This window comes from Bactrocera oleae, chromosome X (assembly GCF_042242935.1).
Source record: "Bactrocera oleae isolate idBacOlea1 chromosome X, idBacOlea1, whole genome shotgun sequence".
Classification (NCBI taxonomy): Eukaryota; Metazoa; Arthropoda; class Insecta; order Diptera; family Tephritidae; genus Bactrocera; species Bactrocera oleae.
The window spans coordinates 27,288,850-27,304,547 of record NC_091541.1 but is presented as its reverse complement, the minus strand read 5'-3'; the positions used below and the strand labels follow the sequence as shown (position 1 = coordinate 27,304,547).

At 35.7% G+C, this 15,698-nt stretch overlaps 1 protein-coding gene across 2 annotated transcripts in view; it reads right to left on the bottom strand.

Annotated features, from left to right (window-relative positions):
- Window positions 1–321: 321 nt before the first annotated feature.
- The window catches only part of dati (zinc finger protein datilografo), a 70,994-nt gene continuing 55,617 nt past the window's right edge, over window positions 322–15,698 (bottom strand). Inside the window, exons 4-7 of one of the 2 annotated variants that reach the window (XM_070112618.1) lie at window positions 7,332–7,516; window positions 4,769–4,931; window positions 2,801–3,031; window positions 322–2,611 (exon numbers count right to left, since the gene is read on the bottom strand). In XM_070112618.1, coding sequence (XP_069968719.1) covers window positions 801–2,611; window positions 2,801–3,031; window positions 4,769–4,931; window positions 7,332–7,516 — 2,390 coding nt within the window. In that variant the 3' untranslated portion in view covers window positions 322–800. The remainder of the gene's footprint in view (window positions 2,612–2,800; window positions 3,032–4,768; window positions 4,932–7,331; window positions 7,517–15,698) is intronic. The other variant, XM_070112620.1, reaches the window with a different exon arrangement.

Below are 15,698 nucleotides of genomic sequence, written 5' to 3'. Positions count from 1 at the left end.
TAAAAAAGAAGGTGGGCAAAATTTCAGATCGATATCCTGGCAAACTAAATATATTTTGTTTAGGGTATAATTATGTCAATTGTGATCAAGAAACAATGTTAAATACTGTCTTCATGTGCCCACACCCTTCTATATACTTAGGCTGGAAGCTTTTGGGCTATACTGTCTGAATTTAGCTATGCATACGACTTGGTCAGTGCCTCAGAGCGTATTGAGATGTTTTCGCACATATTACGTCAATGCTTAAACGGTTCTTAACTGATTTGTACGTCGGTCACAGCAAAAATTAAAATAATACAAATCATTAAAACAAAAACGTAATCAGTTGACCTTGTACTTTTATTTCGCAAAGAACGTATTTTCAATAATTTATACTTTCCTAATTGTGAGCTCTTCAATTTTACCTGGCCCAGTTATGTTCATGACAGTATGAATTGCTTGTATGGAATATAATTACTACTTTAAAATTGTTTCATTTTTCTACATAATTATGTGGTTATAATAATCGCTCAGGACATTTACATATATTTATATGTGGGAGTAAGTCCATAAAATGGCATTCACTCGAACGACGTTAGAGTCCTAAAGTCTTTTATGTTTGGATTTTGGAAATCATCGATGATTCCGCTAATATACTTGTATGTCTTTGGTACATATTCCTTAAAACCAGTTAGTTTTGCTCCCTTATCCTTTGACATCGGGTGTTTGCCGCTGTTGTTGCTGTATTCACTTATTCAATATGTTTCGCTCTGTGTAATTACATCTAAGGTGACCTTTAAGTTATCGCTAATGAGTGGTTCTCACGCACTGCTGTGATGCTGGGTTGTAGATGTTTGCGGTTGTTGCTGGTGCTGTAGAGATACATTATTGACAGCAGCTGTGACTGCATTATTGGCGGTTTGTTGTGCTGCTGTGAGGAAATTGAGCGCGCGTGCATCGTTATGCAACCGCAGCGCTTGCTCCAGCCGATGCTCCTGCATACGTATCGCTTCGCTAAGATCAGAAGTTAGTTGTGACTGCTGCTGTGACCCTATGGTTGTAGATTGCTGTTGTAAGCTGCCACTGGTGTTTTGCTTTTGTGTTTGTTGGTGAGACAATAAATGTTGGTGATGATTCTGCTGCTGTTGTTGTAACGCAACATCACCTTCACTTAGTTGTTGCTGTTGCGTTTGATGCGATTCGGCTTTAACCTGTATTGCGTTGTTGTTTTGTGACACACCATTATTGTCATTATTACTGTCATTCGCACTTGTTACAGCTACATGGCTGTTACTACTGCCCCCTATGACGCTGTTGGATGCCGCTACTGTTGCTGCTAAGCGAAAAGCCACTTCCGTGTGGGAGCGAAGTATAGCCTCCGCATGTTGTTGCATACGTAATGCAGTTTCTGGTGAGTGCGGCTGTTGCATCTGGTTCAAATGATGGTGATGGTGATGATGCATTGTGGGATTCTGTAGTGTTGACGCCACTTGGTGTTGGCTTTGATGGCTGCTACCGGACATGCTGTGCTGGCTGTAAGAGCTGTGTCCTGATTGCAAATTGTTCGTCGTATGGTGTTGCAGATGCGTGTGAACATGTTGATCATGTTGCTGATGCATTCCACTTAACGGATCCACGACACCAATGGTATTGCGCATCATCGAGTCGCGCATAGCATTCATAGTCACCACTGCGTTAACTGCAGATGAATCTGGTTGTATGTTGGGCATTATCGTGCTCGGAGAGTTAGCGTTCATACGCAACCCACTAGGGGTCAATGGCGCTGATATCGATTTTTGATTGTTGTCTCCCGAGGTTCCTTGTTGCAGTTGTTGTTGCTGCTGCGGCTGCTGATGTTGCTGTGGTTGGTGATGCTGTGTGTGCATTTGCTGTTGACTGGACGTATTACTGGCTACATTACCCACGCTGGTTGATGCACTATTGTTGCTACAGCCTACGACAATATTGCCCCCGCTTTGTTGTTGGCTGACTTGATTAATGCGCATCGCTGCCGCCAAATTCACAACAGCTGCTTGCACACTTGATCTGGTAGATTCGACACAGCCAACGGGAGATGCCATGCTCACACCAGATACAGCGGCCACATTCCCGCCACCACTTACTCCTGCGCCACTAGCTGAAGCTGCCACAGCTGCCGCAGCTGCTGATGCAGCGGCCATCAGTGACATGCGATTCGCCACGTGTATTTCCGGGTCCACACCGACCCCATATTGATTGCTTAAATGAGGGTTACTACCTGTACGGCTCAATAGCTCATTCAATTTATTGCTATTGCAATTATTGTTGTTATTATTATTGCTGGATAGTAAGTGAATACCACTTCCCTGCTCAGAAGCGGCAGATGATGAAAGGCGGCCTGTCGAAGAGCATTCCGAGTTTGCTGAAGGCGAAGGACATAGGGAATTCGAGCCGCCGCCATCGCCTATCAAAGGCAGTAAGCCATTGCCTCCATTGCCACCTCCGCTGGACCCTCCACCAGCCGAAGCAGCTAGCGTTGCAGCTAATATTGAATCACGCTCCCTTCTCTCTGCCGCTGCCCGTGATAAAACATACTGTGCAGCAAATTGGTGCTTTGGATCCATACGCATGTGTTCCATGTGTGTGAGAAGACCTAAAAGAGCATCGAGAAGAACACATTGAAATTATTTTCGTTCTACATAAACGGTTGTGTAAGAATATACACAATTCAGAGTATACATTTTTACTGAAAAGCATAATTTTTCTCTTCGCTTTGGAGTATGATTGTTTTCCTGACTGCATTTTATTAATATTGGGCACTTCTTATAGAACAGTTTCTTACCATTTTCATGGGTGAATACAGCTTGGCATACTGAACACGGCCACATGCGCAAACTATTTGTTAGCTGTGTTGTCTCCGGATGACAGGCCAAGTGCTTACGCAGTGAACCCTCGTTTACATAATGCTTGCCGCAGACTGGACATGGATGATTGGCAGTGCGTCGCTTAGCCAAATACGGGTCGCAGGACGATGATTGCATACAACCCGATACGGAGTTATCAATATAAGGACCTGTTGGATAAATAGATGTACAAATGTTTTCAGGCCACATTAATAGTCAGTTCTGGGACAATTGCTTACTGGCAAAAACTAATAAATTTTGGTGTTTAACATCATTTTCTTTACAACAGCCGTTAAGATATTTCGAAATCTCGTATTTGCAGCATTTAAAGCACATTAATATTCAATGCATTTAATAATTAACACCGAATTAAATGGTCACTTGCGTTAAAATTTCGATGAGATTTTCTGAATAGAAAAATAACTTTTGGACCGTACATATTTATATCTTGAACAGAGTATAGAGTAGGGTATTACGTTTGAAACTCCCAAATGGAAATTTTGGAGACCCTATAAAATATACATGTCAATGATCAGCATTACGAGCTAAGTCGATTTAGCCATGTCCTTCTGTCTGTATATACCAACTAGTCATCCATTTTTTGAGATATCGATCTGAAATTAAACACACGTCCTTTCTCTCAAAGCAGCTCATTTGTCAGAACCGCCGTTATCGAACAACTGTAGCATATAGTTGTCGTACTAACTGAACGATCAAAATCATGTCCTTGTATTCAAAACTTTTTTAGTTAACAAGATATCTTCAAGAAACTAGGCACGGATAATTGTCCAAGGCAATGGTACTATTAATGGCATATTGCTGTCGAACAATCCGATCGATCAAAATCCAGTCTTTGCATGGCAAACTTTATATTTGACGAGGTATCTTCACGATATTTGATACGAATTATTATCCAAGGCACAGTCCTTGATAAACATTTTAGATCGCATCACTAAAGTATATATCTGCTATACAAATTGACTGATCGAACTCAAGTCCTTGTATGGAAAACTCTCTTATTTGTGAAGGGTATTCTAGCTTCGGTGCAACCGACGTTAAGGTTTTTTCTTGTTTTTAAATGAAATATAACAGCTGCATGCAAGTTTGAACTTTTCTACTTATTGTTGTGTTTTATGGTTATTGTTTGATATTACTATATTTCTACGCTACTAAAAACTTCGAAACAGAAAATTTTTTGGAGAATTGTAGAATTTATATTTGAAACCAAAAATAGGAATGATATGATTTCTTAGTGTCGTTTCGGCTATTTTTAATATGACATCATCTGTAATTTTTATTTCTTGTATTTAGTAATGTTTACAAATGATTCAATTTTATTATCAAAATAATCGTTATCTAACTTTTAGTGCGCTTTTGCCAATGGAGAGCGGCATAGGTCAATAATAACCAACATTTTATGGCCGCAATTAGAAGAAGTTGATCTTGACACTATCTGGTTCCAAAAAGACGGGGTTACGTGCTACGCAGCACGTGCAACAACCGAATTATTGCGAGAAAATTTTTGAAATTTGATAATTTCAAGAAATTGTGACATTGGAGTTGTGTTTCAACACCATTAGACTACTTCTTGTGGGGTTATTTGAAGTAATTGGTCTTTAGCAATAAACCAGTCTCTTTTTAAGCTTTAGAAGCCAATATTGAACATGTATGAACATGACATACTACTAGATTTAGTAGAAAAAGTACTCAAAAATTGGGTCCATCGATTGTATCGATTGTACTACATATTAATTAGTATACAAGTACATATATTTTTTTAAATAAATCATGTCACTCACTGTTGGAAAATCATTTTTATTGAGGGTGTTTTGTTATTGAGTACTTGTTTTTGAATGGTCTTTTACACATATATTTAAATATAGAATACTAAAACTAAATATACTTACTGCCAACACTTGGTACCGGCTTCTCCTTGTGCGCATGCTTCATATGCTCCATTAAAGCATCGGCTCCCAAGAATAGTTTGTGGCATACATGGCAGGAAGTAGCGTTGGGGCCGCCAATCAATGCCGCATGCTGCTGCAAGACACCAAGATGCAGCTGTAGCTCCTGTTTTGATTTTCATTTGGTGTATTTATTTTAATGGTTTTTTATTTTTATTTTGTTGCAATGTTTCGGTGAGTAGATTTGTGCAGGGATTCCGATTTAAGTTTTAAAGTTTATATGTTGAGAAAGAGGGGAAGGTTTCAAGTGTAGGTCGGTGTGATTTGGGAATATGACGGGCGGCATCGATGCAATGAAATTGAATAAAAACAAAACAAAATTAATTTTTGAATATGCTGGGAATGAACGATTTTCGTTTGAACATTTCACGGTTCTCCGTGTATGAGTAGTTGTGTATTCTGCAATATTAATTCATATAAAGCAAATTCATAAAATAGTTTTTATATTATTATTTTGATTTTGTGCATTTAAATGCATTTTGTTTTTACGTAACCATACTGCTATGCAGAAGTTTGTGTCAACATTCATGCCAGACTCAGTGTACTCAATCTGCAGTGAAATAAATTTATAATAGATTTTGATTCAAATATGAACCGCAAGCACTAGCATGGGTATAAATTTGATAAAGAGTAATAAAACTCATTGAAACTCAGATGTACATTAAAATTAACACAATCGGGTTTTCATCCTTACACTTAAAAGGTATTTTCCAAAATCTTGATGTACCACGAGTACATTGGCTGAAAAGTCATGGCTTAACTATGATTTCGACGTCCAAAGATCTAATAACGCACCGGAATATTGTTTTTTGATTGTTGATTGTTTTACCATGTTCGATGTTGACGAAAATCATTCCACATGAATATAAAAATGTAAGAGAACTGGCTAAAACTGTTATGTTTTCGAGCAGTTTGGAAAAGTTTTTCGATTTTTAGCGTGCCGATTGGACTCAGGGGTGTAATGATGTCTCATATTTCATCCTTTGTCACAAATTGACGTATTTATGAAATGATTCGATAAAATATCGACACTATTCTAGTTAAGTAATCTAAGACAAGTATAAAAATTTTTTTAGTTTTAGCAAGATTTATTGGACTTTTCGGGCCATATAGTATACATTGTAGACTTTTTTTTAATATTACAAGCCTGAACTTAATTGTCCCTTACTTGAGGTTAAAGATACATAAATGCATTAATAAGACAATTTAATTACGATTTATTAATTCTTTTTAATCCCGAAAATATTAATTTAAAATAATTTTCATATTTACTTACAGTATTGAACAATAAGTTTTAATCTCAAAAATCGAATTAAAAATAAACAAGTAAGGAAGGGCGGATGTAACCGAACATTTTATACTCTCGCAAAGTCAAATAGTATACTCGTTTGAGATTTCTTTGTGGATTGACTGATATTTTCGGTAAAGGTCAACTATAGGCACTGGGGTCCACATATTTAGTATTTAGCGGCTTAAACAGTTTTGGTTCGATTTAGACAATTTTTGGCCACAAGGTGGCATACTTTAATAGCATTATTCACGCAAAGTTTTGTCCCGATACAGTCATTGTTGCCTGATTTGCATAGTGGAAAGTGAAAGAATCAGATGGAATTTAAAATGGTGTTATATGGGAAGTAGGCGTGATTGTAGTCCGATTTCACCCATTTTCGCACTATGACATGGAAACATGAAAAGAACGTTACGCACTGAATTTGGTTGAAATCGGTTAAGCAGATCCCAAGATATGGGTATTCACCTAAAAGTGGGCTGTGTCACGGAACGCGGTTCCTATAAAGTCATCTCATACCATCCCAGAGATAAAATTTAATGTCTCTGGCATGTTTAGTGCTTGAGATATCGCGCTTTTAGTAGTTTTTAACAGTACCGTTATATGGGGAATGGGCGGAGTTGCCACCCGATTTCAACTATTTTCACACCGTCAATAGAAGTGCTAAAGACATTTGCTTCTAGTGAATCGTCTCTTCATCCTGATCATTTATATATATAACCCTATATCTAACTCGATTAGTTTTAGGTGATACAAACAACCGTTAGGTGAACAAAACTATTATACTCTGTAGCAACAGGTTGCGAGAGTATAAAAATTAAAATTTTAATCACGAATACCGGATATAAAAATACAAATGAATGTTAATTAAAAATTGTGTTTTAGAATTTAATATTATTTCGCGCTTGGTTGATCCCATGTTTATAATTAAAAATTAAAAAAAATTATGGTTTGGAATTTTAAGTTATTTCGCGCTTGCGTACTTAGTGTCTCACCATTTGGTTCTATTTTGAAAATTCGGTTGTGAGATTAAAAAATACATTTTGAACTTTCAATCCAAAATTGTTTAATTAAAAATTTCGCAATTGATTTGGGCCACTATTTATTTATTAACGATTATAGTAATAGATTGTCTTACTCAGGTATATGGTTTATATGTACAAGTATATTTACAGGTTAATATGCATTGTATATTTCGTTGTTATCAACATTACTGACCTTCGATGTGTGCGTACGTAAACTGGATTCAGTGGCAAAACCTTTGCCGCAGATATTGCAGTGAAAAGGACGATTTTTTGCACGTTCCACTTGTGCGTCATGATTTCGTAAATGTTGCTGTAAGTTTGATAATTGAATAAAAGCGCGTCCGCAATCCGGCAAGTGACATTTGTATGGACGTTCACCTTGAAATGAAGTAAATATAAAAAATGTAAAATGCTAGTTTATAAATGTAGTAACCATAAACATTTTTAAGTTTAATTTTGTTACGATTGATGCGACGTTGCGCAATATCGAAATAAATTTCAATTATATTCTTGATTTTAGCTAATGATCGTACTATACCTACTGCAAATTAAATTCATCTATGGTTCTATAAAATATTATTCCCTGCCACAAGTCATTTGTTGGGAATTCGTACCTTGTCCAAGTAAGCGGATATAGTATAAGGTAAGTGTGAATAAAACGTAATAATATCCAGGGTTGCAAATCAATTATTAAAAAATAATTGAATCAACATTTGAAATAAATTTTTATTTATTTTGTAATTCCAAAAACCGGATTGAAAAATAAAAAAGAAAAATTTTAATCAAAAGCATATAGTTAAGAATTAAAAAAAGAATTTGTTTTAGAATTAAAATTTTTTCGCGTTCGCTCAAATTAAACAACAATATTTTAAATTATTTTAAATCCCAACATCGGGATTAACAACTGAAAATCCAATATTTAATCGCAATATCGGGATTAAAAAATAAATATTTAATTTTTAATCAATAAATTCGCTGATAAAATTACCTAGTAATACGCCATAGCCATGTCACTATACCAGTATATCTGAAATTTAAAAATTAAATGTGATGTATAGGGGTTTAAGAATTGTCAAAGGACCAAGCAGAGATTCTACGCTTAAAACGGCAAGCATCGAATGTTTTCATAAATACTTATTTTGTTCAACAACGGACTTATTTCTCTTTTGATTTTGATCGGTCAGCTTGTATGGCAGCTATATGCTATAGTCTGATCCGTTCCTCAGATATTGTAGCGTTGCCTTGGACAACAATCCATCCGAATTTCATAAAGATATCTCGTCAAATAAAAGAGTTTTACATGCAAAGACTGGATTTGATAATTCAGTTTATATGGTAGTAATGCGATCTTAACAATTGAACAATAATCCGATTTTGCTTGTGTTTATTGTACAAATTGAAAATTCAAAATTAGAATTTAAAGCATAAATTTTCCAAATAGTTTTTCAGATCTTAGTCATAATATGTTAATTTTTATTGCTCAAGCGTCTTTAAGTTAAACAGATTTTTTTTCTGTCTACTGAATACTAATAAAAACAACAAAACTAACCAAAAAAGAAAAAAACTGAATTACTTCAAAAATAAAAGCAAAAAAAACATTTGACAATTCATGTAAAATCCAAGTTATAAAACAAAAATTCACTTTTTAATATCGCGTAGCTCTTCCTTTTCTTCGGACTTCTTCTTTTAAACGTCTTAATATTGATTCGACCAACTTTCTTGTTATGGATGTGTCTATACTGTACCACTCTTCCATTAGTATCTGTTCCATTTGGGTTTTGCTTGTAAAATGGTGCTGTCTTAGTCTTCTTTCTAAATGATCCCATAGATGCTCTGTGGGATTTAGATCTGGACTTCGAGCAGGAGTTTTAATTACTCCAGGGCAATTGTATAAAAGCCAAAACAGTATTTAATGCGGAATGCTTTGGGTCGTTTTCTTGGTAAAACTGGAAAGTCGCTTCGATTCCGAGATTTTCTGCACTAATTCGCAATTTTCTCTTTAAAATACCAATATATTGCATGTGGTCCATGATTTGGCGAATTAAGTCCATTTTTCCAACTCCTGTTGTCGACATACACCCCCAAATCACAACTCCTCCACCTCCATGTTTCACAGTCGCCACTGTATTTCGCTCTTCCATCTCTGTATTGGGTTTCCTGTACACAATTAGTTTGCCATCACATCCAAAAAGATTAAATTTGCTCTCATCTGCAAAGATCACATTACTCCAAAATTCAGTGGGCTTGTTTATGTACGGTTTTGCAAAGCTTAATGCTTCCAATCTATTGTTTTAGAGATATGTGGCTTTTTGCGCGCAGCTCTTTCCTGTAATCATTAATTTTCAAATAATTTCGAATGGTTCGGGGTGTCTCATCTATATTCAGGCTTTCTTTAACACTTTTGGAGAGAACCGTGGCATTTGTTTTTGGTTCTTTTTTGACCTGGCGAACCAACCAACGATTTTAACAGCTTATTCCGAATGCGTTTATTTGCAATATCAATCTGGCAAAAGTCACAGGCACTTGGCAACTAAGTATCATTGAAATACCTAAATAATTAATTTATTATTTATTGAGACATAAATAATAAAACAATCCAACTATGAATTTTGAACACTTTGATATGTAGTTCATTTCGATCACTGGTATGTATTCTGTTCGCGTGTGGCTGCTAAATTTACGGTGAAAAACAAAAAATAAATCCCTGATACACAAATAGCAATTTACCAAGTAATTGGCATTTAGTTTGGCTAATTTACTATGTCATCGCATCTGCGAGCGCAAGCAGGGCGCACAACTTGCGATATTTGTATGTGGGAGAAGGGGAGCCAACACTAATGTTTGGTCTTCAGCTCCGTTATCACAATCCGCCACATACCTTTTCAAATTCATATGTGTATGATCCACTCGTTCTCACAAAGCCCATTCATACTTAATTGCTTAACTCTAACAGCGAAAAGCAAAACAATAAAGGGGTATAAAAAGTGTAGCAAGCCATTGGCGTGACGTGCCGAGCATTGACTGTTCATGTGTTGCGCATTTTTAAAATTTTTCGGTTTCAATGGAACCCTTAAAAGTAGCTCTTTTACTTTTTCTGAAGCTATCGTGTCCAGTTGTGGAAGTGATGGCGCTTCAACACTCACAAATGATTTGCCAGCGGGAAGCAGTGGTGGTTGCAACACCGCGGGCTTGCTGCCATTTGCGCACAGTGTGCCATTTGTCATTACACATTGACATAATACAGAAGTTACAGTAAAACATCCTTGGAGTCATAACGAGTTCACCATGCTACATTGGAATGCCTTGGTACAATCCTGTAATCAAACCCGCTTAAAAATAATAAATTTACCAGCCTTCTAAAGAGCAAAATATTATCAAAAAGCCTCAACCTTAACCTTGAACTGGTTTTGTTTTAGTATTACTTATTGTAAGGCTTTAAACAAGCAGATAAAGAGATGTTAAAACAAGAAAAAACGTTAACTTCGGTTGCACCGAAGCTATAATACCCTTCACAAATACAAAGGCTTACAAAAACTTGATTCCGATCGTTCAATTAGTATGGCAGCTATATGCTATAGTGATCTGATCTGAGCAATTTCTGTGGAGCCTTAGACAATAATTCGTACCTAATTTCGTGAAGATACCTCGTCAAATAAAAAAGTTTTTTATCCAAACACTTTATTCCGATCGTTCAGTTAATATGACAGCTATATGCTATAGTCATCCGATCTATACGATTTATCGAAAATAGGATTATTGCCTCAAATAATATTCCATGTCAAATTTATATGATATATGCTATAGTTTGTATATATACAGACAGACGGACATGGCTAAATCAAATCAGCTCATCATGCTGATCATTTAGGTATATATTTTAAAGGGTCTCAGACGTTTCCTTCTGGCAAACTTAATATACCCTGTTCAGGGTATAAAAAATATTTGTTAATGTAAAAACCCCTTACCATACCTAAGATCACCATAATCGGGCTCAGCGCTCAATTTATAAGACTTTAGAAGAATTGTTTTTGCTATGTTCAAACATGACTTTTCTACCGCCAGTTATTCGATAATACTTCTTTTAATAGAGTTACTATCTTCACCGTAGACCTTGTTTGAAGCAATATTTCTTTTTACACTACAAGTAGATAATACTATTTAGGCGGCGTACAAGAACCGGATCCAAAACCCTTTTTTGCTATTACGAACTCCAACTATTTTCTGTCGAAGTTTCATTGGTGCTGCCAAACTGGAAAGTGAAGATTTGACCGATAATGAAATAGATGAAATTTTTCAAGCAAAAAATCAAAACAATTCAATTCAGTTATTGCTCACCAAAAGGCGAATAATTAATAAAGTCTATATTAAGATGACAAAATTGTTGGGGTCAAAACTGATGTGCATGTTGAAGTTTGACAACACTTCAACAAAAAATTTTTTTTGACGGATTGAGTTGATATCTATAATACCTAATTTCAAAACTTTATCACAAATGCAGTGGAGTTAAAAACCGTTACCGTAAGTAACTCTTTAAATTGGGTTCAACTTTCGTTGTGAAGCAAAGCAATGTTTTGATTATAGGTATAATATAATTCGCCGTTTATGGATATGCACACTGTATATTAGAACGCCTGTTTTCGGGTCATAAAAAAGCGTGAAGAAAAATTGACAACAAAAGCGTTTACAGCGCCCTTTTAAATAATGGTTACCATCATGACAGCACTGCCACTTTGTACGTCTTCTCCCCAGGTACCAACGTTTAATTTATTCAGCTTGTTGCACATTGTCTCCTTCCTGTTGTTCGAAATTATTTTCTACTTTTTCACCGTTTCAGATGTTTTTTCTCATTTGCGAACGTTCTCACATTATTGACCAGCAGCCACAAACTGAGTGTTGCAATTTATATTTAACCCATTCACGGTTTTTTCGTTTATTTCTCATTTTTTGTTATGATTTTCTGCGTTTGTTTTCAGTTCTTTTATAAATACAGTTCAACATAACTGTCACCTTATATCACAAACAGTCACCGACATTCCTCCCTTCCGTACTTACCGCCCGTATCAAACCTATTGTAATTTGTCAAAAGTTATGCCCGTAGATGCAACGCAGAAATCAGTTGTTCTCTTTTGTTTTTACTCAAGTTAATTTTTTTATTACTACAAAATATCGAGATTGGCAACCATACGTTGCAAGAGATTGCTCTCTCACTCTCAGCTCACTCGTTTCTACGGAAGAAATCCAATTTTCGCGGATACGGTCTGTTGAAGCGGACGATAGAAGCAGTGGTGACTGTTCATATACATTGCGCTCTCATAAGATAGGTCGTATCAGCTGATTCGGTCTACGGTTTTGAGTCGGTGTCTGTTTGTGCCATTAGTACGGCGGTGGTTTTGTACATGAAGTGTAATGCGTTGAGAATAGGATAATGAAATTCGATTGTTATCACGTTGTTGTCGAGTTATGCATCGTGTCTTTTACAAATGTGTTTTTAATTAAACATTAGGTGAGATGAGGGCACGTTTTAAAATTTTTGTGAAAATATTTAGGATTTAATGCACACGTTTTTAATATTTTCGCACAATGCATTGCGGTCAGTGTGACTATCACTAACAACACATTTTATTAAGTAAAAATAAATTTTCAATTTGTGAGATATTGACTGAACTATTCGATACATGTATTTTTGTTGGTGGGTATCCTTATACCTTATTGACACCCAATCACTCAAAGAATTATTTGGTCCAGCCAAATTGACCCAGATACATTTGATTGGTGACGACTACCATAGTTATTTGACGATTAGAAAGCAATTAACCGACCTGTATTCTTGAAGCCGAATGTGTGTTTAAAATTCCATTTTTATTGGCGCAAAAGTAGGAGGTCATTACTAGTGAGTTACACCAACTCATTGAAACCTCTTACTGTGGTTACTAAAATAAATTAAAAGCCAAATACTTATTATGTATTGTACCATAAAATATACAAAAATTTCATATGCTAATTAAGAACGGTTATGATCTTTCAATTTCGAGCGAGCAATGAGTCAACTTGAAATGTATATTATTATTATTACGTATTGAATTCAATAGATATAAGATAACACCATAACGAAAAAAGTAATATTATTACGCAGATGGATAAAAAATGACTAAATAAGCGGGCGCCGGAATCTATTGTTCGGAGCTGGACCTCAGGTGACCCTTTAAACTTCCGGAATACTAGGGAGTGGAAACATTTAATTAGTAATCGATTCCGATATCGATTTTATATTTTTTGATCCTAAGGATCGATTATTCGAGCACAAAAATGGATTATTTTGATTTCAATCGATTTCAATTTAAATGATCAATAATTTTTATAGTTAATACATTTATTTATAAAACTGCAATGCCCTGAACGGGTAATTCAAATTTGTTAAATAATAAAGCACAAAAATAAGAAAACTCGTTGTTCTAGTGCGATTATAATTAGCAACAGGTAAATCAATTTTGAGTGTTTTATTCAGATTTTTAATCAAACTAGTCGTACTGTTATTATATTTCAGCTGCTTTGCATATTTATTACACCTGACATTAGATCCATTATTTGCTTTTTTAAAAGAAATCCACACAGCGCTAGGCGCCTCTTAATAAAGATAATATATTGAAAATAATAATATACAAATAATACGTACTGTAAATAAATATATATTTGTATGCCTTTCTAAAACGCGGGTTGTTATGATATTATATCGGCATGAAGAACTTGAAAGTAATTATCTAACCGTAAAATCAAATGTAAAGAATCGATACTTGATGGATTTTGTGAAGGTAAAGGTCGGCTCCGAAAAATCGATTCTCGAGAACAGACGGATTAAAGTGAGATGCAATGCCTTAAGGATATGCAGGATCGCCAAGATCATTTTTGTGTGAGGCAATAGTTGAATAACACAACAGAACAATTATTGATGAAATTAAGTGAGTTGAGCAATTTTCCATTGGCTATTAAAAATAGCGTGTAAACGTTGCTTGGGAACAACAGTGTAACAATTAAAAACGTCGTAGCTGTAAAGGTAACCCTCTCTCCTAACCCCTTTCGGTGACTCGTCGTTGGCGGCGGTCTCGCTATTGTATATTAAGCCTCTGGGAGCAATTTCGGCGCATTAACCACAACACCTGGTCCAATTTCATTACTCTCAAGGCTGTGAGTAGCGGTCACTGTTATTTTATTTTTATTTTATGCAGGACCTTCACACTTCATCATAATATCGCGCAGGAGACGCCAACCAAGTCACGTAGCGGCCAACATCGACGCTGTGTGAAAATGAAAAGATATTGAAATTTACGTTGGTCTATTCATGGCAGTGTGGCCAGGAATAAGCTTTTCTTGCGGCGCATGAGACTTTTTATGATGCGACGATGGAAGCATCCCTCACAAATCGAAGGGTTTTGCAGCATGATAATGAGTGTGGCCATTAACTGTGGCACGTGAGTGTGATAATCACTACCACTATTACTCTTTCGTGTTCTTTGCTTCTGCAACAGAGGTGGTCAGCAAGAAAGTGAAATTAATAATAATAATTACAACAAGTAAGGAGGGACAACTTGCAGGACTTAAGCCGGCTTCAGGTGTTGGCAAAACTTTATATTCAAAAATTTTGCGAAAACGTTCAACTTTATTGTTCTACAAAATGGTGGATGGATTACAATCAAATTTGGTTTCATATTAACTTATTTTGAAGATCATAGACTCACTTAGTTTTATGACTATATATTACTACCCGTTAACGAAAATCATACCAAAATCATTGTGGGCATAGATAAGCAAGCGGTGTTTGCATTAATTTTAGACAATGCCCAGGTAAACTTGAGAACTCATTTTAAGGTAATTTTATATATATATAAATATAAACAAATGTATGAAGTTAAGTCAGCCAGACGTTTTAAAATCCTACATCCACAAAGATACACTGTTGTTAGAAAAACACACTTTCTCAATTTCATTAAAATAACTAGCACATTGGCCGATATATAATATATGGTATAAAGTAAACTGAAAGTTCGAAAATCCGTATATTAGGTAAATGGGGGCTAAGGGAAGTATTGATTCGATTCAACCCATTTTCGACACAAAATATATTATTATCAAAGTAACATTTTCCTCGAATTTCAATAAAATAACTCACAGATTGACCGATATTTTTGGCAAAATTCAGCCATACGCACTGGGGTCCACATATTTGGCGTCTGGGTTCTTGAAAAGTTATAGTCCGATTTCGAGAAACTTGGTTAAAATGGGTATGTCTCTGAAGCATTCAGTTATTGATTTATTTATCGTGCTGTTAGTAGTTTTTAACAAAACCGTTGAATGGGAACAGGGCGGGGTTATAATCCGATTTCATCCATTTTCGCACTGTCGGTAGGGGCTGTTAAAAAATTAAAAAATAATTTAATTATTGTAACTCTAGTGGTTTTGGAGATATGTACATTAATCCTCTTAGATGACGGGGCAAGGACCAGGCCCATTCTTTATCAATGTTTAGCTCACAGGTGCCGTTGCTATTTTATTATACAAGTATATC